This window comes from Ailuropoda melanoleuca, chromosome X (genome assembly GCF_002007445.2).
Source record: "Ailuropoda melanoleuca isolate Jingjing chromosome X, ASM200744v2, whole genome shotgun sequence".
NCBI lineage: Eukaryota > Metazoa > Chordata > Mammalia > Carnivora > Ursidae > Ailuropoda > Ailuropoda melanoleuca.
Window position 1 is genome coordinate 57,239,090 of NC_048238.1, and position 26,832 is coordinate 57,265,921.

The 26,832-nt window shown below is 39.4% G+C and overlaps 2 protein-coding genes and 1 long non-coding RNA gene across 3 annotated transcripts in view; 2 read left to right on the forward strand and 1 right to left on the reverse strand.

Annotated features, from left to right (window-relative positions):
• PGK1 (phosphoglycerate kinase 1) overlaps positions 1–8,899 on the forward strand; it is a 20,588-nt gene extending 11,689 nt beyond the window's left edge. The window contains exons 5-11 of the mRNA XM_002927684.4: positions 666–769; positions 1,414–1,533; positions 5,737–5,851; positions 6,102–6,281; positions 7,492–7,669; positions 7,944–8,042; positions 8,415–8,899. Coding sequence (XP_002927730.1) covers positions 666–769; positions 1,414–1,533; positions 5,737–5,851; positions 6,102–6,281; positions 7,492–7,669; positions 7,944–8,042; positions 8,415–8,455 — 837 coding nt within the window. The 3' untranslated portion in view covers positions 8,456–8,899. The remainder of the gene's footprint in view (positions 1–665; positions 770–1,413; positions 1,534–5,736; positions 5,852–6,101; positions 6,282–7,491; positions 7,670–7,943; positions 8,043–8,414) is intronic.
• Positions 8,900–11,953: 3,054 nt separating this feature from the next.
• TAF9B (TATA-box binding protein associated factor 9b) lies at positions 11,954–19,995 on the reverse strand. Its single transcript, XM_002927681.4, has 7 exons — positions 19,884–19,995; positions 19,158–19,239; positions 18,720–18,856; positions 18,508–18,642; positions 17,410–17,485; positions 14,854–14,964; positions 11,954–13,968 (listed from the first exon to the last, which is right to left on the reverse strand). The coding sequence occupies exons 1-7, from the start codon at positions 19,932–19,934 to the stop codon at positions 13,808–13,810; spliced, it is 753 nt and encodes a 250-aa protein (XP_002927727.1). The 5' UTR covers positions 19,935–19,995; the 3' UTR covers positions 11,954–13,807.
• LOC117797365 lies at positions 18,850–22,904 on the forward strand. Its single transcript, XR_004622299.1, has 2 exons — positions 18,850–19,304; positions 22,815–22,904. It is a non-coding gene; the product is annotated as an uncharacterized LOC117797365 (long non-coding RNA).
• Positions 22,905–26,832: the final 3,928 nt, after the last annotated feature.

The following is a 26,832-nucleotide window of genomic DNA, read 5'->3' on the forward strand; positions in this document are numbered from 1 at the left end:
TGGGTGGGTGGGGGATCCTGGATAGTGAGCTGACATTTTAAGGCCATAGTGTTTTACTTCTAATTTTTGTTTCTCTTTTTTGTAGAAGTGTATTTCTTGTTTTCTTAGAGGCCTAACTTCTAGGGAAGGTTATACGGAATACTTTCTTTTAATATATATAAAATGTTTCTGAGGTCCTTTTCTGTTGTCATCTTTCCACCTGCCTTCTCTCTTCGAGCCTCATGAAGAATGTGTGTGAGGGCCTCTTCCCGTTTTCAGAAAGGCCTTGGTAGCTAGAAGCTTGAGTCAAGTATAATCCTAACTTCTGCAAGGAGAATATGTTAAAATGAGGATATGACTCAAGCTAAGGAAAGGAAAAGATAATCTTATCTTAGGAGTTGGGGAGAGGTCAGTGGGATGTGATTAGCTTCCTGTGATTAGAGGTTAAGCCATGGTTCAGGAATCTTGTTTGCAATTTGAGGCAAAATGAAGGAGAGCAGAATGCAGAAGTGACCAGAAGACCTGGATTATTTGGAGGAAGAAATAGTTGTGAAAATTGCTGTCCCAGCAACTCTGGGTCTTTTGAGATATTCAAGGGGACTCCTGGGTATGAAATGCTTTTACAGTTGTCTTTGGAGCCATCAACATTTTCTGTGTTGGTTTTTCCTTTTTTTTTCCCCCTGCAGGTTAAAGCTGAGCCAGCCAAAATAGAAGCCTTCCGAGCTTCACTTTCCAAGCTAGGAGATGTGTATGTCAATGATGCTTTTGGCACTGCTCACCGAGCCCACAGGTACTAAGAGTCTTTTTTGACATTGAGCTAGGAGCAGTATTCCTCTGTTTACTCAAGCAGCCAAGTTCTGGGTTGTTTTTGGAAATTTCTGCATTATACAGAACATCATCCTTACAGCTTCTTTCTCTAATTGGAGCTGCCAGTTAAAATGTGGTTATTGTTGAATATCCTTGGTCCTTACATTTTTAAGGAAGTAAAAGTAAAAACATGTTGAGAATTGTGGAGCTTTTTGTTGAGCTTCAGGAAGAGGTTGCTCTTCGGCTATTTGTAGAGCCCTCCCTTTGTTAACATTGTAGGGTTAGAGTCTTATGCTGTCATTAGGAAGCAAATTGAGGAATCTTCTCCTTTTGTCATCAGCTAGCTGGCTGACTGTTTATTATGGTTAAACCCTTGACTTGAAGACTGTCAGTTGGGTATCTTAAATCCTACTTAAGGTTGTTGCTTTTTACTTGTTCCTCTTGGCCCTGCCCTATTAGTCAGAAACCTCTTCTTGTACCTAAGTGGTGGTGGTGCAGTTCAGGGATGAAAACTATGGTCTTCTGGAATCTCAGAAGTGAAAGTATTTCAGTGATAAGGAGATGGCCTCTAGAACTGGGGAATTGGTAAGCATTGACCAAAACTGAAATGTCTGTGGTCTTTTCTAGCTCCATGGTGGGAGTCAGTCTGCCCCAGAAGGCTGGAGGTTTCTTGATGAAGAAGGAGCTGAACTACTTTGCCAAGGCCTTGGAATGCCCAGAGCGACCCTTCCTGGCCATTCTGGGCGGGTATGAAGAACTCTTCAAGATCATGCTTTAAACAGTGTTTGCCTGGTAGTAGGCCGTGACTTGGGTGGTTTATTCTGTCGAAAGCATAATCAAACTGGGTAAATGAGGAGAGTTGAAATAAGGGACTATGTACAAATGTGTGGTTAGGATTCAGGGACACCCAAAAAGTACAGCATAGTAATCTGGGGCTTGCAACAAGCATCATCTTCCCTAGGCCTGAAGGGACAAAGGGAAGGAATGGTTACCAGAATCCAGAGAGGGTAGTTGTTGCATGGCGAGGGCCCTCTGATAGAAACTGTAGCCTTGCTCAAGGAACATAGGGATAGGCATCTGGCAGGGAGGGAGCCAGGGAAAAAAACATACTCTGATCTCCCTTCAATCTTCTGATGTTCCCCCTACCCCGCCCCCTCCCAATTGCCTGCAACCCAACTGGAAGCCAGAGGGCAAAGGAATCCCTTAATGCGCTTCATGCAGGTCAGCTTCCTGGGACAAGACAGGGCCAAGAAAGGCTAGCAAGGGGTTTTGGAGGGAAGAGTGGGAAAGATTTACCATAGGTGCTCATCTAAGAATTTTTGAAGCCCTTGAGCCTTTTACATACATATGGTCTGGCAAGAATAACTGTGAACATCTTGTATGTATTGAATTTATCATTTAGAACTCATTTCCCCAGATTGTATATAATCTTTTTATAGTTTTTCCTGTGGGGAAAGGTAGCATGTGGATGATGATATTCTAATGGCTTAGTTAGAGTTAGAAATTTGAGAATTGCAGGTTAAGAGGCTAGGAAGATAAATTTTAGAGTGGGGACAGGGACCTAGTACTGCTTGGATAAGAGAACTTCTGTCACTCGGCATGGCTATCTAGGTAGCACCCTCTTCATGACTGAATGTCCCTGACCCTTTTATAAGCATGAACACACTCAGCAGTTTCCTATGAAAGCTGACTCTGGAGTTGGGTGTCAGTTTCAGGTAGCATAGTTGTTCTTCAGGCTTCATGAGCCCAGTTTCAGGGTCCTAAAAATAATACAGGTGGGTACAGGTTGTATCTGCATTCTAGAAGCATTGCCCTTCTTGTGCACTGTGTTATAAAGGTCAGACGCTCATCTTTCTTCTCTGGAGATTAGGATTTGAGCTGCTTTTGTTTTCCGTCCTTCTGTGGATCTGGAATATGGGAGTGAGTACCACCTAGTGGGTATGATTAGGTTTTAGACTCAGCCTGAAATAGCTGTTTGGGGGAAGTTGATGTGGAGGTTGGTTGGTTTTTTGCCACCTTTCTTCCAGTGTAGTCTTCTTAGACCATTAACAGTTTCGGGGGAAATTTTACATTGTATTAAAAAAGCATTATTGTGGAAACACTGAAGCACGAATAAGCCCCCAATACCTAATACTCTGCTTCAACAATTATATTTCTATCAGGATAGAGTACTTTTAAGCAAGTCTTAGACATATAATTTCACTTAATAGTTCTGTATGTATCTCATAACTGAGAGATTTTTAAAATAACCACCATGTTACACCTAACACAATTTAACAAATTGTTCCTGTCCTCTACTATCTAGTCTGTTCAGAAGTTCTTTGTCATCTCAGAAATGTCTTTTTACAATTGGCTTGGTCGAAAAAGGATCCAAATTAAGTTCCTGCATTGTATTTTGTCGAAAAAGGATCCAGATTAAGTTCCTGCGTTGTATTTGGTGGTTAGGCATTTTCTATTCTGTAATAGTCCCCTTTCTCTTACTATTTTCCTTCCATTGATCTGTTGAAGAAGCAGGGCTTGTGAGCTGTAGAGTATCCATCCCACATTTTTTTAAAGATTTATTTATTAGAGAGCATGCAAGTGCGTGAAGAAGCAGGAGGGGCAGAGAGAGGGGAGAGAGAATGTGAAGCAGACCGCACTGAGCGCAGAGCCTGACACTGGGCTCGATCTCATCATCCTGAGATCACGGCTGGAGCCGAAACCAAGAGTTGGATGCTTAACCGACTGTGCCACCCGGGCGCCCTGGCTTGGGACACTTTTGAGTGGGTTCAGGGATCCCATAATTAACAGTCTTGCTCAGGTATAATTAGCTGTCTTGCCTCTGGTTTTTGTGGGGAGAAGGGGCAAAATAGACGTATTTGGGTCTCATGGTTTCTTTAGACAGTAGTAGGTCTTCTAAGTCCTTCTTGGTCTAGAATCACACCTTTAAGAGATTTTTTTTATAATAATTTTTTATTATGTTAGTCACCATACAGTACATCCCTAGGTTTTGATGTAAAGTTCCATGATTCATTACTTGCGTACAACACCCAGTGCACCATGCAATACCTGCCCTCCTTAATACCCATCACTGGCCTATCCCTGTCCCCCACCTCCCTCCCCTCTGAAACCCTCAGTTTGTTTCCCAGAGTCCACAGTCTCTCATGGTTCATTACCCCTTCTGTTTACCCCCCCTTCATTCTTCCCTTCCTTCTACTACCATTCTTCCTACTTCTTATATTCCATAAATGAGTGAAACCATATGATAATTTTCTTTCTCTGCTTGACTTATTTCGCTTAACTCCTCCAGTCCCGTCCATGTTGCTGCAAATGTTGGGTAATCGTTCTTTCTGATGGCTGAGTACTATTCCATTCTATATATGGACCACATCTTCTTAATCCAGTCATCTGTTGAAGGGCATCTCGGCTCCTTCCGTGGTTTAGCTATTGTGGACAGTGCTGCTATGAACATTGGGGTGCATATGGCCCTTCTCTTAACTATGTCTGTACCTTTGGGGTAAATACCCAGTAGTGCAATTGCTGGATCATAGGGTAGCTCTATTTTTAACTTTTTGAGGGACCTCCACACTGTTTTCCAGAGTGGCTGTAGCAACTTGCATTCCCAACAACAGTGTAGGAGGGATCTCCTTTCTCCACATCCTTTCCAGCATTTGTTGTTTCATGCCTTATCTATTTTTGCTATTCTAACTGGCGTAAGGTGGTATCTCAGTGTGGTTTTGATTTGAATTTCCCTGATGGCTAATGATCTTGAACATTTTACAACAGTGTAGGAGGGATCTCCTTTCTCCACATCCTTTCCAGCATTTGTTGTTTCATGCCTTATCTATTTTTGCTATTCTAACTGGCGTAAGGTGGTATCTCAGTGTGGTTTTGATTTGAATTTCCCTGATGGCTAATGATCTTGAACATTTTTTCATGTGTCTGTTAGCCATTTGTATGTCTTCATTGGAAAGGGGCTTGATCCCATAATGCCGGGATCACGCCCTGAGCCGAAGGCAGACGCTTAACCGCTGTGCCACCCAGGCGCCCCTTCTGCCCATTTTTTGATTTGATTATTTGTTTCACTTGTATTGAGTTTGCGAAGTTCTTTGTAGATCTTGGATACCAGTCTTTTATTATCTGTAGTGTCATTTGCAAATATAAGAGGTTTTTTAGAATCAGATTGGCCTTTTGGGTTGAAGAAACATAGGGCAAAGTTAGCCAGTACTTTCTTTTCCTTCCAAGTTTTTATTTAAATTCCAGTTAACATGCAGTGTAATATTAGTTTCAGGTGTAGGATTTAGTGATTTATTACTTATATGCAACACCCAGTTCTCATCATAACAAGTGCCCTCCTTCATACCCATCACCCATTTAACCCATCCCCTTACCAACCTTCCCTCCAGTAGCCCTGTTTGTTCTCAATAGTTAAGAGTCTGTTTTATGGTTTACCTCTCTTTTTTCCCCCATGTTCATCTGTTCTGTTCTTGAATTCCACATATGAGTGAAATCATACAGTCTTTGTCTTTCTCTGACTGACCTCACTTAGCAGATACTTTCTAGCTCCATCCATGTTACAAATGGCAAGATTTGTCTTTGTTTATGGCTGAGTAATATTCCAGTGTGTGTGGGTGTGTACCACAGCTTCTTTATTTATCAGTCGATGGACATGTGGGCTGCTTCCATATCTTGGCTGTTGTAAGTAATGCTGCTATAAACATAGAGGTGCATATATCCCTTTGAATTAGTTTTTTTGTGTGAGTACAATTGCTGGATCCCTAGGGTAGTTACTGTTCTTAACCTTTTGAGGAACTTCCGTACTGTTTTCCAGAGCAGTTAGCCAATACTTTTGTCACTTACGGGACGTTCCTCTATTCCTTTGCCTTGATAGAAAAACTCAGGCACTATGCAATATCACTTCCATAGTCCACCACTTGTTCTTTTGGTGATGATTCTTGCTTTCCCTTCTAGAGCTAAAGTTGCAGACAAGATCCAGCTGATTAATAATATGCTGGACAAAGTCAATGAGATGATTATTGGTGGAGGAATGGCTTTTACCTTCCTGAAGGTGCTCAACAACATGGAGGTAGGAAACCAATGCCAAGTGGATGTGAAATGGCTCTCCATGAGAAATAGCAGGTTATATAAATTTAAAAAGAAAACCAGTTTCTGACATGAGCCCACAAAACTCCCGTTTTTATTTATTTTGTAAAGTTGTTTTTCTTTTGTCTTGGAATTGTTCCTTTATACTGTATCGTATATTATTCCTGTCTGCTTCATCAGGTAATCGTGTTCTTAGTATAGAGGCTGATCTTTATCTTGCCTCCTGTGTATAGATTGGCACTTCTCTGTTTGATGAAGAGGGAGCCAAGATCGTCAAAGACTTGATGTCCAAAGCTGAGAAGAATGGTGTGAAAATTACTTTGCCTATTGACTTTGTCACTGCTGAAAAGTTTGATGAGAATGCCAAGACTGGCCAAGCCACTGTGGCCTCTGGCATACCTGGTGGCTGGATGGTGAGTCACTTGGGTGGGTAGTAGAATGAGTGAACAAAAACATTTTGATTCCATTCCTTCATTCAACCAACCAGCAGGCATTCTAAAAGAATCCTTACAGGGATCTCTGTCAGAGAGGGCTCCGAATATAGCAGTGAGACCCTTTTCAAGACAGAATCTGTGGGGGGAGAAACATGATTGCTGCTGTCTTCATCAGTAATGGGGGCAAAACCATTTTTTGTTTCTTCATTTATTTAGTGTTTGTTGTTAAGTACTTAACTATGTGCTGGGGTTGGTGCTAGGTACTTTCATGACTTGGGCTGTTTGGATTTTGTTGTTACCTAGAAACCTGTAAAAGAACTCTTAGATGAAAACATTAAGATAGTAAAAGTGTACTGATTATAAACAGGGGAAAATGTATGTGTATATTAAAGACTAAATATTTGGTTGTTAGTGTTCTCCACATACTATCATTTTAATAGCTGTATGAAACTGTATCATGTTGACATACGAATTTGCTTAGTTATTTTCCTCTTGTTAAGCATGTGGGCATTATTTAGTTCATGTTTCTCAAAGTGTGGTTTCAAGAAAACAGCATCAGCAACATTTTGGAACTTGTTAAAAAATGCAAGTTTCTGGGCTCTATCCCAGAGTTACTGAATCAGAAACTCTGGGGCTTGGGCCCAGCAACTTTTTCTTGCTGGAACGAGCCCCCCTGCTGATTGCGATGCATGACAAAGTTTGAGAACCACTGAATCTAGATAATTGTTTCTCAACCTTGGCACTGGTGACATGTCAGGTAGTTTTTGCTGTGGGAGGTGGCCTGCACATCGCAGGACGTTGAGCAGCATCCCCAACTTCTCCTGGTAGATGTCAGGAGAAACCCCCCACCACCACCAAGTCGTGACAACCAAAATATCCCCAGACATTGCTCCAGGACCCCTGGGGAGGGACAGAATTGCCCCTAGTTGAAAACTACTGATTTAGTCCTTCACAGTCATAAAGAGTGTGCTTAAGAATGTTTTTATCAAATAACCTGAAGTTTTGCCTTCCATTTGATCTTCCATAAAGGGCACGAGCAGGTTTACAATTTTCAAGACTGAAGGGTATCTTTGGGTTCTACAAGAAACTCTGGTATTCAATCTTGAGTTCAGGTCTTGGTGGAGGTGGTGTTTGCTTCTTTCTAAGTAGCTTTTCTTGGTAGCTCATCTTTTTTCACTCTGCCTCTTAGGGCTTGGACTGTGGTCCTGAGAGCAGCAAGAAGTACGCAGAGGCAGTTGCTCGGGCTAAGCAGATCGTGTGGAATGGACCTGTGGGCGTGTTTGAGTGGGAAGCTTTTGCCCAAGGAACCAAATCCCTCATGGATGAGGTGGTGAAAGCCACTGCCAGGGGCTGCATCACCATCATAGGTAAAGGGTCCTTTACAAAGTTAATGCTAGTGTAGTTTGGCAGAATTCTGATCAGAGGAAAGTTGAAGGGAAATAATTAACTTTTACTAGGTTTCTTGGTGCCGGCTAACTCTTGAGAGCTGAACGGGTGTACAGTTCACAGAGGACCCTCTTAATGAGATGGAGTTGGGAGTTCATCATCTACCTTTTGGGCTTAAGAGCATACTGCCTTATAGTTTGGTGCCAGTCTTTGTTTTTTCTTTTCTCTCCTTTTAACTTGGCTTTTATTCAACAGGTGGTGGAGACACTGCCACTTGCTGTGCCAAATGGAACACAGAGGATAAAGTCAGCCATGTGAGCACTGGGGGTGGTGCCAGTTTAGAGCTCCTGGAAGGTGAGATTCTTCCCTGTTACTTGACTTGTTGGGGGAAGGAAGGTTGGGGGTTATGCAGTGACAGGTGGGTAGAATGGAGTGGAGATAGTACGTGGTGTTGTCATTAGTGTTCATTATTATCTGGGCAGTACAGAGGAACTTCAGATAATGCTCCTGGCATCCATTTTGGGTGGGGAGGGGCAGAGAGGAAGACTTATTCCAGAGAGGTTATGCTCTAGTAGACCTGGGACCCAAAATGTAAAAGTTAGCCAGCTCTTGGTCATATGTCCTAATAAGGAAGAGCAGACATGTTATTGGGAAGATAGGAGGCATATCTGGCTTAGTGGGTCTTATAGTAATGCTCTCTGTGTATGTGTGCTCTCTCAAAAACAGGTAAAGTCCTTCCCGGGGTGGATGCTCTCAGCAGTGTTTAGTACTTTCCTGCCTTTTGGTTCCTGTGCACAGCCCCTAAGTCAACTTAGCACTTGCTGCATCTCTACTTGGCATTAGCTAAAATCTTCCCCCATGTCAAGATTGAGCTAGTGGCCAAGAGATGCAGCACCAGGAACCCTTAAACAGTTGCACAGCATCTCAGCTCCTCTTTACTGCACCCTGGATTTGCCTACATTCTTCAGGATCCCATTTGAATTTCTTAGTGACTAAACCATTGTGCATTCTAGAGTGCACATATATTTATATTTTGCCTGTTAAAAGAAAATGAGCTGTGTTAGCTTCTCTTTTTGAAGTAGCTTATTCTGATTAGCTTTGTCATTGTTTCACTACTCAGCATGGAAATAAGATGAAGTTCCAATTATAGGTAGGTAGGGAGGCAAGATGGTGATCTATAAAATAAATAAAAGTATCCATTGAAACTGGGATTTTTTTTTCTCCTGTCATACTTTGTTAGGGTGAGAACAGACTCTAGAGGACTAGGGATCAAACCAGCTACATTCTGAATGCAAGAAATGGGACAGCGTTGGTCGGGGAGGTAGGGGAGATCAGATAAATGTCTACTCTTTTATTGAGGTCATACTTATGGTGGATAATGTGATAGATGCTGTGTTTTAAGTTTTATCTTTATCTTTTACACATGACCATAGTTTTAAAAAATGAAGGCTTATGACAACAAAATAAAGGATGCAGCCTATTCCTCCCATTTGTGATTCCCATTCCCCAGAGATGACTGCTTTTTACCTCTTAGCTTTTTTGGGTATTTACCTCCATGTTTCTAAGTAACGGACTTACACTTGTAGTTTCTTGATTTTTATTAAAAAAAGCTGTATATTAGTTTCATACATGGGAATATTGAGCTCTCTTACAGCCTCTGTTCCTCATACTACTTCCCTTCTTCATTCGCCCAGTATAGTTTTGTTACAAATTGGATCAGTAGTCTACATTGTGATTATAAATACTCTTCACAGCTGAGCTATGTTGTATGCTATGATTCTATTATGGACCTTTTTGGGTTTTTTTGGAGTTAGTAAGTTTTGAAAGTTTTCTTTTTTTTCTATGTACTTCTCACTGATTAGTTCCCAGTGTGTTCAAACTTATAACTCTGCTCCTTTTTATTAGAGATAATCTCTCCTGGAGTCCCCCGTGCTTCCACTCTGGTTTGCCCTGGCTGCCTTCTAGATTTGCTGTATAACTGTTGCTCTGGGATTTCCTCTTTCCGAAGAAATCCCTTTGGGGTAACCCTGTTGGGGATTCCTTTTACCTCCTGTGAAGTGATTCTAATGTCATTCTGATTCATTTATTTTCCTTGTAACTTTCCCTTTTCTCTTTCCTGCCATTTTAATGGTGTTTTGGGAGTGAGCAAAAGGTAAACATGTGCTTTCATTTTTTTTAAAGATTTTATTTTATTTATTTGACATAGACAGCCAGCGAGAGAGGGAACACAAGCAGGGGGAGTGGGAGAGGAAGAAGCAGACTCCTAGCGGAGGAGCCTGATGTGGGGCTTGATCCCAGAACGCTGGGATCATGCCCTGAGCCGAAGGCAGACGCTTAACGACTGCGCCAACCAGGCGCCCCAACTTGTGCTTTGAAAAGGCCATGTTTAATCAGAATTTCTCTGCTGGGCATTTTACATACTAGATGAGTATTTCACTTTTATGAAGAGAAATAAACTCTTGGAGGATCACAGAGATACTAGGCCAGAGCAGGGATTCAAGTCCAGGTTTGTCTGATTCTAAAGGCTGCTTTTTCATTGTGCCTCACTCCCACAAATGATGCCTCTAGCCTAGGATTATTTGATGAACTCTGGAAAGAACAGCAGAAGAAAATTTTGGTGGTTGTTTTAAACAAAACCATTTTGAAGGCTTGAATTTTTTAAAAATTCATTTGCATTTTGATTAATACTGTCTCCATAGTTGTAGTTAATTTAAAAATGTACCGTGTTTCTGCATACTGCTAATGGTACACTGTACCCTGGTATGAGAAGCAGGAATTCTAGTCTGTTTTTGTATAGGGGCCCAGAGGTGTTACCCACAGATCCAGCATGTTAATGTCACAGCCTGGCTAGAGCGCTAGCATACTGATGACCTTTTTTCCCCTACTGATTACTTTCCCCCAGTATTTTATTATTTCATACGTACAGAGGGAGTAAAAGAGTTGTATAAACACCCATAAACCTAGCACTTAGACTACAACTGCCAATTCATCCATCCATCAATCTCTGATTGTACCTTTTAAGTACTTTCTACTAGACTCTTTCTAGGATCATTCCCCATTTATTTGGGTCATTAATCCAGAAAATGAATGGGGAAACATGAATAGCCAAATATTTGAGTACCTGTGATATACTTAGGACATAATGGAGGAAATCTAAGATAGCATGTCTTGAAGGAATTTATCTTCCTAGTTGAGGAAGATAACGTATAACAACTTGTGAGCACATAAACTAGAATAGTACAAGGGTGTACTTCCTGATTTAATACAGAACTATGAATTACTGATAAAATATTGCGAAGATTTAGGCGTAAGTGTGGCAAATTCAGTTTTACCCTCCAGATGATAGATGTGTATGCCTGTACAGAGAAATTACAATCTTTGTGTCATAAACTAATTAAGTCTCTTAAGCTCAGTGTTTCCTGCTTCCCTTGTTCTCCTTTTTATGTCCAAAACGTCCCGCTAGCACATGATAAAAATGTCACAAAGGGGTATAAAATGAGGAGACACCTTCCTACCTCAGTCCCCTAGCTACCAGTTTCCCTCTTTAGAAACAGCCACTGTAAGACTGGTTTCCTTCGGTCTAGATCTACATATAAAAAGCATATTTCCATGTATGTGTATACATATGAATTAAAAAATATATATGGTAGTGTATACAACTGCTTTGTACCTGCTATTCTGATTAGTGTTGTCTTTCCTAACTTGAGTACTTACCTTCACTCTGGACTCCTTAGGATCAGTGTGCATTATGTTTTCTCTTTTCCCTACATACTGGCTGTATTCCTATATTCATACTCAGATCAAAAACACTTGTTTCTGCTTGTAAAAGGAAGAACTTAGGACCACAATGTCCTCACCACATTTACCATCAGTACCTCTTCTAAAAAAATTGCGCCTGGAAGCTGGAGGACAAGAGCTGCCTTAAGTCATTCTAGAAGCTATATTAGGTAGACATAATTGAGGAAGGGAGTTCTGCAAGATAAAGCAGTCTTTATTTGAAGACTGGCTGACCTAGCAAGTGCCTCAATTATATGTACAAATTTCTGCCAAAGACAGCATGTTATGTTTTTAACAGACTTAAACCCATATTCATTTTTTTTATTTTTGCTTTGCAATGAGTCACATGCTGATTCCAAATAAAAGCAAGTGATTTCCTGATTATGATTAAGTCACCCCTTAAATCTTAATTGCTTTTTGGACCTCAGATTTACTGGGTTTTGTTCATCTTCCTTGAATCCCTTAAATCAAAAATGAAAGATAAATGGTAAGTTCAATTTTTTATTAATAATCTTGGAACAAATACATTAACAATCTCTTAGAGTTATAAACCATTTTACAATTTTGAAGGAATTTTCACATATACCAATTAAACCCTCACAACATCCCTGTGAGGTAGGCAGGGTTGGTGTTATTTTCCTATTACTGAGAACTAGGCTCAGAGGTGAAGTAAGGTCACATAGTTGGTAAATGATGCAGCCAGGACTAGAACCTAGGCTTTTTGACATGCTGCTTCCCTGAGAACATTCAAGTAATCATATCCTATGCTATATAATGAACATTTTTCTCCTATGATGATCAGACCTGTTTTTACAAGTTTGATACTACCTTTTTCCTACTATGCAAAAAACACCCAGTCTGTGATGAGATATGTCTTCTCTGTCACTGGACTCTCTTTTTTTCTCTTCAGTGTATCAAGCACCATCATAACATGGAACTTTCTTGTGTTTTAGGTTTTGAGGGTCCTTGGCTAGAAGTTCTAAATTATGATATGATATGAAATTTTATTTTAGAAAACTCTACAAAAGTATTCCTATATTGACTATGTCAAACTTACTTAAAAACAACAAGCCTTTTTATATGTTTGAAAGCTTTGCAATCTTTCCCTAAAGGGAAACATCTTTCACTAAGATGTTTAAATGTGTATAAATGGAAAATAGGGAAAGGTGTTAAGCAACATTACTGGGAAACCTATGCATAGTAACCTAAGTGCAGGTCACATTTTACTGACTTGTTTTGTTGTTGACCTTCTAGAGAAAGGAAAACCATTAAGAGAATTTTCAGGTATGATCCTATCTCATATATGGTATCCTCAGCAACAAGCTAGAAAAATGAATTCTACCAACAGAAGGCTTCAAGCAGTAGTGATCGTAGCATATATGTGATAGAAAAAAACACTTGCTCTTCAGTGGTTTTTGCCTAGGTCCAGTGGAAATATACTTACCAAGGCAGATTTTAAGCTATAGCATCATCTTTGTTAAAATTCGAAATGTGAAATGTGGTGGAGTTACTGACTTGAGATATAAACTGTAACTGACCCAAAACTACCTGTTAAAAGCAGAGTAAAGCTCAATGAACATAAAGGCAATGGATAGAACTCAATTGCTCTGGTATGGAGAGAAAAACAGCAAAGCAAACCTTCAGGAATGTAAAGCAGGTTTTAAAAATAGGAAAATGACACTGAACTGTATTATAAGGAATTACACTTCTTAAACTTGAGTTTTGGCCTTCTAAGAGTATTGGGAGAAACTTCAGCCTGTGGGGAAGAGGTGGTACAGAAAATGAATGGGATCTAGAAATGGGGTTGAGGACATGGGAGGTTAGGGAACACTGAGAAACATACACTCAAAATGAATTTAGAATCCCTTTAAATCCATCCTTTCCAAAGAAATTTCCTAAATTTAAAGATTGGGTCAAAAGAGTTGGTGAAAACAAAAATTGTGCCTATTTTACCTTATGAAAGTAGTATTTAAATGTCGATTAGAAATTATGCTATTAAAGATCAATCCACTTATCAGGCTGTAGAAACTGAAAACTTAAGTGCTGCTGTCAGTGATACGTGGCAGAAAACTGCTTCCAAATATGAATTGGCATGGTAGAATTCAGCATTAGTCAAAATATTAAGAACCACTTTTTACTTGAAGCCTAATGAAAAAAAATTGGTATGCTTACCTAAAATACCTAACAGTTAAAAAGAAATTAACAGCTTAACCTAATGTGAAAAGTACTTCAGCTACATTTCAGTTTTCTAAGGTAAAACTTGAGAAGATGGAGAATATTCTAGTTCAGTGTAATGGGCTCCAAACCAACTACATGTTTGAAATACATCTTGATTGTGTTCTTTACATAGTATCATCATCATCATCTTCGTGTTTTCTCTTCAATGAGTTTGATTCATTGGCCATGTTCTGTGATGAAACCATGTTGGTGGTAATAAGAATATTTTTGGGCCCAATTATTGAAGGATTAATCAGAACATTTTGAACTGCAGTTGTTGCAGGAACTGTAAACAGGAGAAAACACCCTCAAACTGAATTACCCCAAATCAAAAACATGGTAAATAGTATTCAACAAGGCTAAATACAATTCTAATAACTTTAATAGCATGAGTTTGCAACTACATCATAGAAGAAACTTGGTTATTTATGCTGCATTAAGAGTTGAATAACACTTTTTTAGTATTTTAAAGTACTTTAATATCTAGTACAACATTAAAGTTGTTTTTTTGTTTGACTTAACTACCTAAAATTTTAGCTAGTACTTAGCCATGGGAAGCAGTGCACTGGACTCATCATGGAATATACTAAAGGCACATGTTCAGGGTCAGAAATCAAATTCCCTTATATGCCAATATTTTATATAAGTAGTTTACTATGTACAGTTAGGTGTCAGAAGATGTAAAATTGAAATATATGCAGTGATAAACTATGCTATAACAGAATTCTACTTATGTATTAGTCCAACTTTATATGTATCCTTCATGAAGTAGGAAAGGTGTAATTTTTATTTGATGTACACTAAGTTACATCATTTTCTTGAGCTTTAACCCTAAGTGCTTTTCCCTGAAGAGGCCTTAGATTTGTGGACCCCAGCTTATTTTAATTCAGTGTTCTTTGAGAATCTGATGGTCATACTGATTACTGTGCCCTCCCAAAACATTACATATTTGTAAAATTTACGTTTACAATTTTAGTGGGCTCATAGGCCCTTCTGAAGAACCCAGATTTGCAGCGTTAACTGCAACCTTCCTGGTATGATATTAAAACAACTCTTGCTATAGGAATACAAACTGTTCTATAATCACAAATTATTCACACATTTTAAAATTCAAAAACACTTCTAAAAAGCACCACTTTCAAATGCCCCCACCCCCCGCCCATCATGTTACCTGATTTGACAGGTGTGGATTGAGAAGGTGGAATCTGCACCGTAAATCTTTGGCTTGTCACTGACACTGGAGGTGCAACTTTACTTGGGGCAGACGCTGTTTGTGGGGTTGCTGTAGTTGTAATTAACAGATCATGTTAGTTATAGGACTTCATTATATGGATTCATACTCTGCACTCCTTAGCTTACCAGAAACTACCTTCCAAGCACAAGGAACTAATGAAAGGTGAGGAAAAAAACATCAGAAAGTACAAGCTCCATAGTTCAGATGCTAATAATTCAGGATAGTATTGTGGTAAAGAATGTAGGCTCCAGGGCCAATCTACTTGAGTTTTAATCTGGGCATTATCACCTACTAGCTGAATGTCCTTGGGCAACTTATCTTTTATTACTTCAGTTTTCTCATCTGTCAAATGCGATAACAGTACCTAGTACATAGAATTTTTGTGAAAATTAAAATAATCTCTGTAAAGCTCTTCAAATAGTATCTGACATTAAATTTTAGCTACATGAAGTTGTGTGTGTAAATAAGCTGGCAGAATAAAGACCCAAGTTTGCTATTCATTATGTTGTTAGGTGGCACTTTTAATCTCCGTCACTTACTGAGAATTAGATAATGTCTACTAGGCTCGTGAAGGTAAATCAACATGCATCTAACAAAAGCATATCAAATACACCTTTCTAGGGTGCCCAGATGGGTACAAAAGCCATACTGCTATTCTGTACCCAGGTACTTTTTTAAGCAGAAAGGGATGTTGGAGAAAATTTAGTCCAACCCCCCCCATCTTAATTCTACCCATTATTCCAGGTACAATTCAAATACCACCTTATTTCATAAAATTGCCTTGATTGGCTCAGAAGTCATTGCCTGCCTCTAAAATTCCCTTGTCATAGGAGCCTTTATTAGTATCTTACCTTGTTCAGTAAATTACAAGCATTGGCTGACACTTTTTTACCCTTATGAGCAGATGGTTTTTGTGCCTTACTCCTAATAGGCACTCAACAAATTATTGCTTAATGAATTTTGCAAGACTCCAAGACATATACTGACACTATAGTTCTCTTAAAAAATACATTTATGGAAACAACGTCTGTTCCTAGTTTTTCCTTTGGGGATGCAGGCTTTCCATACGTCCCTTTCCCTGGAACCAGCAGTCTGCCCAGGGAAGAGTTGCCGGAAAAAAACAACTATTCTCCCTAGGGACAAAGAGGAAGAAAGCCTAAATGGGGGAGGCAAGCTCAAAGGTACCCAGGAATCTGGCTTTAGTGCTTCTCTCCCCATCTCAGGAGGTGAGACCTTACTAACATATCTTCGTTCCTAGGCAAGGCTTCTGATGTATTAAGGGACGGTTCAAAGAATTTGGTGAAGCTTAATGAAACTATGTATTTTATTTTGTCAAGGAAGTTCACAATAGGTAGATGTTTTCTTGGCCATTACCATAAGGATTTGTTAACATTTATGTAAGTATGGAGTTTCGCTTTTAAAACAGAACACAGTAGATGGTTAGCTCTTGAGTGTGTTATCAAATTCATGTTTTTTAAGTTTAGAACTTGTATCTTTAATACTAGATTTTAGCAGTTCCCTCATTCCAGATTTAAAAATCTCTAAAACATGTATAATAAGTGTCAAACTGGGATAAAAATCATAACTGATAACTAAAATTGGTTAACTTGCCAACATATGTAACAGATTACCACACCTAGAGTTTTTTTTAAAAACTGGTATTCCCTGAAGTAATATGAATCCACAGGTAAACAGTATATGAGCAAAAAGTTAAACGAATTATATATGCGAATTTCTGTTCACAAAGGTCACGTGCAGGTAAATTAGAAGTGTACAACTAATATTATACCAGGTTGGTTTTAAAATGTTGAAATGAGAATATGAAGAATTGTCTACACACTGCAAAAATCAAATGCTGCTTATATTACAGCTATGTGACATCTGTAGGACTCAAGTTAGAAGCCGTAAGAGCCAAAAAAACCCCCCACAAAACCCAATACTGGTCAACGACAAGGATTATTTCTGAAAATACTTTATGAAAGAAGTCCAGCAGGAATGTAGGACCAAAAAAATCAGGAAATCTAAATCCATTTGTGTTTTCTTTATTACCAAAACAATAACATTAAAAAAATGGTTTCTAAAGACCATTATTTCTCCACTAAAAGGAACGAGGGCTCTTTGGAGAAGTGGCTGGTGGTAGGACAGGGGTAAGGAAAATTAAGATGACCTCAGAACATCTTGTGCCAGTAAGCAAGAAATCCTCAAAGAATGATGGAGACCTGTCACAAAGGGCACAGGAGACAGCTTGAAGGGGCAACATAGTTGACAATCTATTTTTGAAAAGATGAGTATTAAAAACAATGATTTTTTTCTTTGATATACTTAAGCTTTTTGTACATTTTAAACTTTCTTTTGGTTACATTCGAGTAAATGTATCAGTGGCGACACACATTTGGGAATTTCTGACTCAGCTTTTGACTTGGATTATAGTTCAAAATCAAGTGCTGAGACACTTCTTTACCAGGCAGAAAAGTCATTCATTCTCTCACTTACCTACAGTAGGAGTGGAAGGTCTGCTACTAACAGCACCAACACTTAACCGTGGTACTAGTCTGCCTTGGTTAGGTCCCTAGGGGATTTAAAAAACTAATTAGTTTTAATGTTCAGATCTGACCCCTAAATTTACCATGAATGAAGTTAAGATTGTTGATGTGAATTTTTAATGGATAACTCATGGCAAGAATGTCCTGTTTTTGTTCGATTCTAAATCCAACATTTAAACAAGGGTTTTTACAAACATGTATAATATAAACATATCTATCTATATAAACATGGATATGAGCACACATACATAAAATTCTATACAGTATTTAAGTTTAGGATAGAGTCTTATTTGGGGATAACAACTAACATCCTTATGATTTTTAATCTTAACTAGTCAGTATCTTAACCTAAAAAGAAAGATACTCTTTTATAGCAGAATTTCAGACAAAGGCAGCTAGCTGAATATGGGGAGAACTTTTTCAGCAGTGGGAGAGTCTTAGGTCATATTTCAGAAAGTGAGTCCCAATTCCCGATGGTGTACCATTTACTCTGTAACAGGTGCCACAAAAAAAAAAAAAACTGATAAAATGTCAATACTAGGAGTTATGAGACCTGGGAATCCGTCCCAGCTTTGCTACTAATTCCATAGATGAATTAAGGAACAGATCCCTGATGTGAAAATTAACTGTTGAGTTGGATGAACACTAAAGATCCTTTTAGCTCTAAAAATCTTGGATCTTGTATTTCAATATAGTAGCTAACTGTAGACATGGTATTTTCAAGGCTATAAATTTAATAGTCTTTAACCTAATCTATCTACAGGAATCTGCTTTTTACAAATTCCCCTAACATCTCCCCTTTTTTTTTTTTTAAAGATTATTTATTTATTTATTCGACAGAGATAGAGACAGCCAGCGAGAGAGGGAACACAAGCAGGGGGAGTGGGAGAGGGAGAAGCAGGTTCATAGAGGAGGAGACTGACGTGGGGCTCGAACCCACAACGCCGGGATCACGCCCTGAGCCGAAGGCAGACGCTTAACGGCTGTGCCACCCAGGCACCCCAGCATCTCACCTTTTTAAAAAACAAAGCTGACCAAAAATTCTTACCTTTTTAATTAAGGACTTCAGCCTATAGTTTGGAGCTGTTAAGCAATATCTGTCAGGTGGCAGTCTGGGTCCTGCATATGGCTTAATCAGTGGTAAAGGGGTTTGATTTTTCTGCCTTGCAATATCCAGTAAAAACTAAAAAAAAAACATCCTTATTAGAACTACAATTTAAGAAATTTTATGTAAAATGAACTTTAAATAAGTTTGCTCACATCTCTTGGAGGAGGAGAAGTAAAAGATTGATCAGCACGACACTGGATTGCCAGTCTTACATCATCTGCATCAACATTAGGTTTCTTAGCATGGCTTGAATAAATTTTTGCATCATCCAGGATTGTAGTCACATATCCTTTAAGAACAAAACATGAAGACAGCTTTATATTTATGGTCACTTTTCTTAATGGGAGGTTCTACTAACTTCTAGAAAGTTGATGAATTTTGGTTCTAATATCTCATTGTCCTATCTACATGGCCAATTTCAAATAGATACTACAGTATAAACACTGTCCCCTTAGCTTGAGCTCCTTTTTACTGCTTTAGGCTGAATTCTATGATATTAACTGTTCAAGCAATTCAGTTGAAAATGTTCTTAAAATAATAAAACAATGTTTTCCAATTTACGAGTTAGGCTAATTTTGGGGTTAACTTACGGAAAGCAAATTCCAACATTTGATTTATAACCCTTGGTTCATACTCCGTAATTCCCATATCCTTCAGGATTTGTGCCATCACCTGTGGATTCGAATAAAAACGCCAGATGCATAATCTAGGTACTGGAAATCAAGACTGGACCGAAGGTAGTATTTATATTTATGATACAACTTCCCCCTTCTCTGGGTTCCAGACTTGTACTCATACACTTTTCCTCAGGAGTGAGTGTCAGGATCACACCAAAAGCTGTCGTAATCTATGCTGAAAACTTTTTATTTTTTGGCGGGGGTGGGGGTGGGGGCGGGGGCAAAGAGAAGAAAAGGGCCTGGGTTGGCTTTCCCATCGGGAAAGATAGGGGAGGCTACAGCTGGTTGTCATTTTCGGATGTGGCGATGGGGGAAGCTAGCATCAACACTGGACGTGAGAGTCAGAGCTCAGAGTCCTCCTAAGACGACAAAGCGTTTGGGGCCCAAGGCCCAGGAGACAAAGCCGGGTGGCTGGACTGCGCACTCCGGCGGGCCGCAAGCCTCCCCCTAGCGGGGCTGCGGGGGTTGCGGGAGACGCGCCCCGGGGTCCAGGGCACCCCCGTATCCCACTCCTCCGGGCCGCCCGGGCTGGGCTGAAGTGGGCACGCGAGCCCGTCCTGAGGCCCTCCGCCAGGGCCTGCCTCCCAAGACGCTAGCCGCGCCGAGCTTCATGCCCCGCCTCTCATCCTTCGCACTTACCAAGGCATCTCTCGGAGCGTTCTTGGGAGGCGCCATCTTGCCCGACTCCATGTTATCCTGCCACTCGTCATCCGGGGAGAGAGGGCTGCTCGCAGGCTCCTCGCTCAGGCTCCACCCCTGCGGGGTGCGGAAGGCGGGGTTACAACGCCAGCCCAGCGGGCTGCTGCTTCTCAGCTGTGGCTCAGCCCCATGGAGTCTGAGGGCAGCAGGACTAGCACTGGAGCCGCGGGCTCGGGAGGTGGGGAAGAGAGGGATAAGTCTTCCCTGAGGAACCCTCAGCTAACACCTGGAAGAGCCAAGAAGCTCCTCTTCCGGAGCTGTTCTCCGGTAAAATGTACAAAATGGGTCACCCTTGTCTTTTTTGGGACCCCTCCTCACACCTTCCCTACTGCTACTCTGGCCCCTTCCATTTCCCTGCAATGCCCACAGGGGCTCCCTCCACCTGTCCCTGTGATAGGGTTGCCTGGGTAAATTAACACCCAGTTAAATTTGTCAGATCAACAACGAATACATTTTTAGCTGAAGTATATCCCAGATACTACACGGGCTGTACTTACCTACAAAATTATTTCGTTGATCTCACATTTAAATTTAACTTGGCTTTCTGTATTTTTGTTTGCTAAATCTGGCAACTCTACCCTATAGCCTGCTCTCCACAACAGCAGGCCTTTGGTCAACTCTCATCATGCTCAAAGCCCTGTCATTGTCGCTCATTTCATACTGATGAAAAGCTTAAAGGCTTTGTGCGCGGGCAGGTTCTCTGCTGAAGCCCCTCCAGCCTTGTCCCCGGCCCTGAGTAGTTTCCTCTCTGTTCCTGCTGAGGCCCACCCAGGGCTGTCACTTTGCCTCACAGATGCCCACCCTTCCCTAGTCTCCACACAATAACCTGAGTGACTTTCAAAAAACATGCATCAGTTAACCATCTCCAGGCTTAAAGTGTCCCAAAGAGAACTCTTTCTTATTCCTCCACAATAAACCAATGCCCTAGTGTTCTCCGTCCCAGGAAGAGGCACTCTGAGCTTCCCAGGCCAGAAATAGCAGTTATCCATGTTATGCACCCGCTCCCCACAATCCATACTCAGTCTATAGCCGGTCTTATTAGGGCCACCTCCCAAAGTCGCACCACGTCTGTCTGTGCCTCCACATCCTCATTCAGTGCTACCACACGAACAGTCCAAACCAACGCCCGGTGTACTCATCAAGACTACGGAAGTAGGTCCTCGAAATAGGGCTACGCCACATTCTTCGAAACACAACCAAAGGGATTTCTTAGTTATAAATCACATAATTAGATTCCTTTCTTTAAAACCCTCTGATGGCTTCCTTCACAAAACAAATTCATACTGATTTCTGGGGGTTAGCAGACCCTTCAGTTTGCGGCACCAGCTTACCTCATCAGGCTCATCTGAATCAGTCGTCCACCAGGCAGCCATCTTGAATTTTGCGCAGGTGCCCCAAGGACCACGTGTTCTTAGTACGTCATTTCCGTTGGGAACGCTGAACCGTATGCTCCTGCAAGCACCTTTCTCAGCTTACTCTGAGCAATCACTGTGTAAAACTAATAGTGATTTTCTCCCTTTGGACTAGGTAGTACATGTACAAGGTACAAAGTTCTAAAAATACATTTTAAAAATAAAAAGAGGGGCGCCTGGGTGGCACAGCGGTTAAGCGTCTGCCTTCGGCTCGGCATGATCCCGGCGTTATGGGATTGAGCCCCACATCAGGCTTCTCCGCTAGGAGCCTGCTTCTTCCTCTCCCATTCCCCCTGCTTGTGTTCCCTCTCGCTGGCTGTCTCTATCTCTGTCGAATAAATAAAATAAAAATAAAAATAAAAAGAAACCCTCTCTGGCTTGTTCCACCCATTAATTTATCTTTCACAGAAGGCACCACGGTTTATCAGTTTCTTGTCTATGTAATTTACAAATGCTACCTTTTTAATATCTTGTTCCCCCATCCAAATGGTACTATACCATTGGAGTGACCAACCTTTAGAGCGTGAACACAGGACACAGCTATATTAGATGAAAAGACCTATAATATATAATAAATAATTGTGCAAAAGTGTTATTATTTTAATATAAAATATGAAAATAGATGTTTAAGAATATGTTTTTCTGTACTTTTCTGTGACATACTATTATTTAAATAAAACAGTTGGACTAGCTAACAGTTAAACAATTAGTATTAATAGTAGGACTAAGTAAATACTTGGTGTGAGAAAATATGACAGTGTTTTTCATATTTCTGTCCGGTTACAGCAATTTATTTTAATTCTTGAATATTTAAATTTTATAGGTTGTGGTGTATATTGTTAATATACATAAATGTAAGACTTTTAAAAAGGAGAATGTAAATACAATATGACAAGTTAGACATATCATCTGTTGCCCATATTTAGTAAAAAATAACAATGAAATGTTTCTTTTGGCCCTATGGTACAGTAGGCTATTTTTGCTCTTTCTGTTTCTTTTCTAACAATATTTCTCTGAACTGCCTGCAGCCATTAGGACATCCTCGTTTTCTTTTATGTAGTGGTAAAACTGAATATAGTCTAACATACTATTCACTTTGATATGCATCTCTGGTCTTATCAAGCCCACATTAGACTGATTCTTGGTGTTAGTCCAGTGTGGTGACATCGAGCTAAATGTCCTTTAAAAAAAAAGTGTTTGAGGATCTAATATTCCTAAGTATTACTAGGAATAGCAGGTTTTTAGATTTGTGGGAGTTAGTTCTCAGTTCTCCAGAAATGTCTATTCATTTAGTACTAGAGGCTTGTCTTGGTAGACCAGCTATTTGTTAGGCAGTTAGGCCCTTTGCATCTATGCGTTCATCCTATAGGCGGTCCATGACTAAAATGTTCATCATTTTTTAACATTCCAAAGCACGTTAGATGTCATCATAAACCAAGCCTTTTTTTTTTCCCCTCAGGGAAAAAGGTTTTAAAGCGCAGAGGTAATTTCAACTTGTGAAATTGAAGTTGGATTCCAAATAAATTAAAATTTTAGTAAAGAAATGAGAGTCCTGTTTAACTTGGGTGCCTTTCTGGTGAGTCTTTTTTGTTGTCTGAAGTAGTCTTATTTCCAAAAACTGAGTCTTTTTTTTTTTTCTGTATGAGTTATTGTTATAGCCTACACATGACATCAGGCAACTTGGGCACAGTTAGTTAATTCTTTTCTAGTCTCCATATAGGCTCTTCAAAGATCATCAAGCAGTTTTAGAGAGACAGCATATATATATCTCTGTTTTACTGCAATCCTTTCACCATTCTCATCCTCAATGTGTTTACAGATTAAAGGACATTTTCCTTGTTCCGCATTTTGAAAACAAATTTACAGCAGGCCAACATTTTAACACCTTTTCTATGGCCAGTAACAATAACAGCCATCAGCCAGTAACAATAACAGCCATCATGTAAGGCACATGTTTTATGGAGATTATTCCTTCCATTTCAGTACAGTAAAAAGTATCTTTAGGTGCTTTTACACATTTTGAGTAAACTTAAAAGTGAACAAAACTTCATTATGAAAGCTTCAATAGCCCAGTTAAGAAATCACATTCCTTTTTTTTTTTTAGCAGTATTGTGTACAAGATGTATGTACACTTAGCAGATAAGATCTTTTCATTTTCTTTGGTATAAAGTTTATAGACTGAATGGAATATGTCAAACTCAATATTTACATCTGTGCTTGAATGTGAACATAGATGAGCAAAATATAGCTTGTATTTGGACAAGATACCAATATTCTTTTGTTTTGGGGCACCTGGGTGGCTCAGTCAGTTGAGCATCTGACTTTTGATTTCGGCTTTGGCCCTGATCTCAGGGTTGTGAGATCAAGCCCCACGTTGGGCTATGCACTGGGTGTGGAGCCTGCTTAAGATTCTCTTTCTCCCTCTCCCTCTGCCCCTCCCCACTAAAAATATTCTTTTATGTTTTTTATAGTATTTTTTAAATTAAGGTATAGTTGACATACAGTATTATATTAGTTTCAGGTATACAACGTAGTGATTAGATATTTATATACAGTATGAAAGGATCAACATGACAAATTTAGTTACCATCTGTTATCATACATAGTTATTACAATATTATTGGCTATATTCCCTATGCTGTACTTTACGTCCCAGTTACTTATCTATTTTGTGCTGGAAGTCTGTACCTCTTAATCCTCTTCACCTATTTTGCTCATCCTCCCCAACCCTCCCCTCTGGCAAGCACCAGTTTGTTCTCTGTATTTATGAGTCTGTTTCTGTTTTGTTTATTTTTGTATAGTATTCCACATGTACGTGAAATTATGTAGTAATTGTCTTTCTCTGTCTTATTTTACTTAGCATTATACTCTGTAGGTCCACCCATGTTGTCACAAATGGCAAGACTTCACTCTTGTTTATGGCTGAATAATAGTCTATTGTGTATATATACTACACCCTTTTTTATGATTTTTTATTGTATTATGTAAGCCACCATACAGTACATCCCCGGTTTCTGATGATATATACTACATCTTTATCCAATTTTTTAAAAAAGATTTTATTTATTTATTCGACAGAGACAGAGACAGCCAGCGAGAGAGGGAACACAAGCAGGGGGAATGGGAGAGGAAGAAGCAGGCTCACAGTGGAAGAGCCTGATGTGGGGCCCGATCCCATAACGCCGGGATCACGCCCTGAGCCGAAGGCAGACGCTTAACCGCTGTGCCACCCAGGCGCCCCTTTATCCAATTTTCTATTGATGAACATTAGATTGCTTCTGTATCATGGCTACCATAAATAATGCTGCAGTAAACATAAGGACACATATCTTTTTGAATTAGTGTTTTTGTTTTCTTTGGATAAATACCCAGAAGTGGAATTGTTGGTTCATATGATATTTCTATCTTTAATTTTTTGAGGAAACTGTTTTCCCCATGATTGTTTTTGACACTGAGTTGTATGAAATCTTACCTTTTAAAGATTTATTTATTTTATTGAGAGAGAGAGAGAGAGAGAATATCTCAAGAAGACTCCCCACTGAGTGCGGAGTCTGATGCAGGGCTTAATCTTAGGACCCTGAGATCACAAGCTGAGCTGAAACCAAGAGTTGGATGCTTAACCGACTGCACCACCCAGGTGCCTTGGGTTATATGAATTCTTAATATATTTTGTGTATCAACCCATTATCAGATATCTTGTTGGCAAATCTCTTTTCCCATTTAGCAGATTGCCTTTGTTTTGTTGATGGCTTCTTTTGCGGTGACAAAGCTTTTTAGTTTGATCTGGTACCAATGGTTTATTTTTGCTTTTGTTTACTTTGCCTGAGGAGACAGATCCAGAAAAATATTGCCAAGACTGTTGTCTTGAATTTACTTGAATTTATCTACTTGAATTTACTTGAATTTAGGAGTTTTATGATTTTAGGTCTTTAATCTATTCGGTTTATATTTGTGTATGGTGTAAAAAGTGGTCTACTTACATTCTTTTGCATGTTGTTGCCTGGTTTTCTCAACACCGTTGATTGAAAAGAGGTGGTCTTTTCCCCTTTGTACATTCTTGCCTCCTTTGTCATTGAATGTTGACCGTATAAGTGGGTTTATTTCTGGGTTCCCTATTCTAGTTCATTGATCCATGTGTCTGTTTTTGTGCCAGCATCATACTGTTTTGAATACTGTAGCTTTGTAGTATAGTTTGAAATCTGGGAGCTTGATACATCCAGCTTTGTTTTGTTTTGTTTTGTTTTCCCCTTCTCAAGATTGCTTTGGCTATTTGGGGTCTTTTGTGGTTCCATACAAATATTAGGATTATTTGCTCTAGTTCTGTGTAAAATTCTCTTGCTATTTTGATAGGGATTGCATTAGATCTGTAGATTGCTTTGGGGGGTATGAACATTTTGACAATATTGGATCTTCCAGACCATGAGCATGGAATGCCTTTCCATTTCTTTCATCAAGTTATCAATGTTTTGTAGTTTTCAGAGTACAGGTCTTTCACCTCTTTGGTTAGGTTTATTCCTAGGTATCTTGTTATTTTGGGTGCAATTGTACATGGGATTGTTTCCTTAATTTCTCTTTTTACAACTTCATTATTGGTGTATAGAAATGCAACAGATTTCTGTACATGGATTTTGTATACTGCAAATTTACTGAGTTTATCAGTTCTAGCGGGTTTTTGGTAGTCTTCCAGGTTTTCTGTATATAGTATGTCATCTGCAAATAGTGCAAGTTTACTTCTTTCTTACTGATTTGGATGCCTTTTATTTCTTACTGTTGTTTGATTGCTGTGCCTAGGACTTCCAGTACTATGTTAAATAAAAGTGGTGAGAGTGGATATTATTGTCTGGTTCCTGACTTTAGGGAAAGGTTCTCAGTTTTTCCCCATTGAGGATGATATTAGCTGTGGGTTTTTTATATATGGCCTTTATTATGTTGAAGTAAGTTCCCTCTAAACCTACTTTGTTGAGGGTTTTTATCATGAATGGAAGTTGTACTTTGTCAAATGCTTTTTCTCCATCTATTGAAATGATCATGTGGTTCTTATCCTTTCTTTTAATGATGTGATGTGTCAGGTTGATTGATTTGAAGATATTGAACAATCCACAAATAAGTCTCATTTGATTGTGGTGAATGATTTTTTTAATGTACTGTTCAATTCATCTTGCTAGTATTTTGTTGAGAATCTTCTCATCCATCTTCATCAGGAATATTGGCCTGTACATTTTTTTACCGGTGTCTTTATTTGGTTTTGGTATCAGGGTGATGCTGGCCTCATAGAATGAATTTGGCAGTTTTTGTTCCTTTTTCATTTTTTGGAATAATTTGAGAAGAATAGGTATTAACTCTTCTTTAAATGTGTGGTAGAATTTGCCTGTGAAGCCATCTTTCATTTGTTGGTGTTTTTTTGATTACTGATTCAATTTCTTTGCTGGTTATTGGTCTTTCAAATTTTCTATTTCTTCCTGTTTCAGTTTTGGTAG

Bases quoted from the DNA above. Each gene is read 5' to 3' on its own strand.
- TAF9B (XM_002927681.4), bottom strand. From the start codon at position 19,934: ATGGAGTCGGGCAAGATGGCGCCTCCCAAGAACGCTCCGAGAGATGCC. The intron at 18,857-19,157 runs GTAAGTTAACCC...TTGTTCTTAAAG, and splicing joins AATGTTGGAATTTGCTTTCC to GATATGTGACTACAATCCTG. The intron at 18,643-18,719 runs GTGAGCAAACTT...TTTTTTTTTTAG, and splicing joins CTTCTCCTCCTCCAAGAGAT to TTTTTACTGGATATTGCAAG.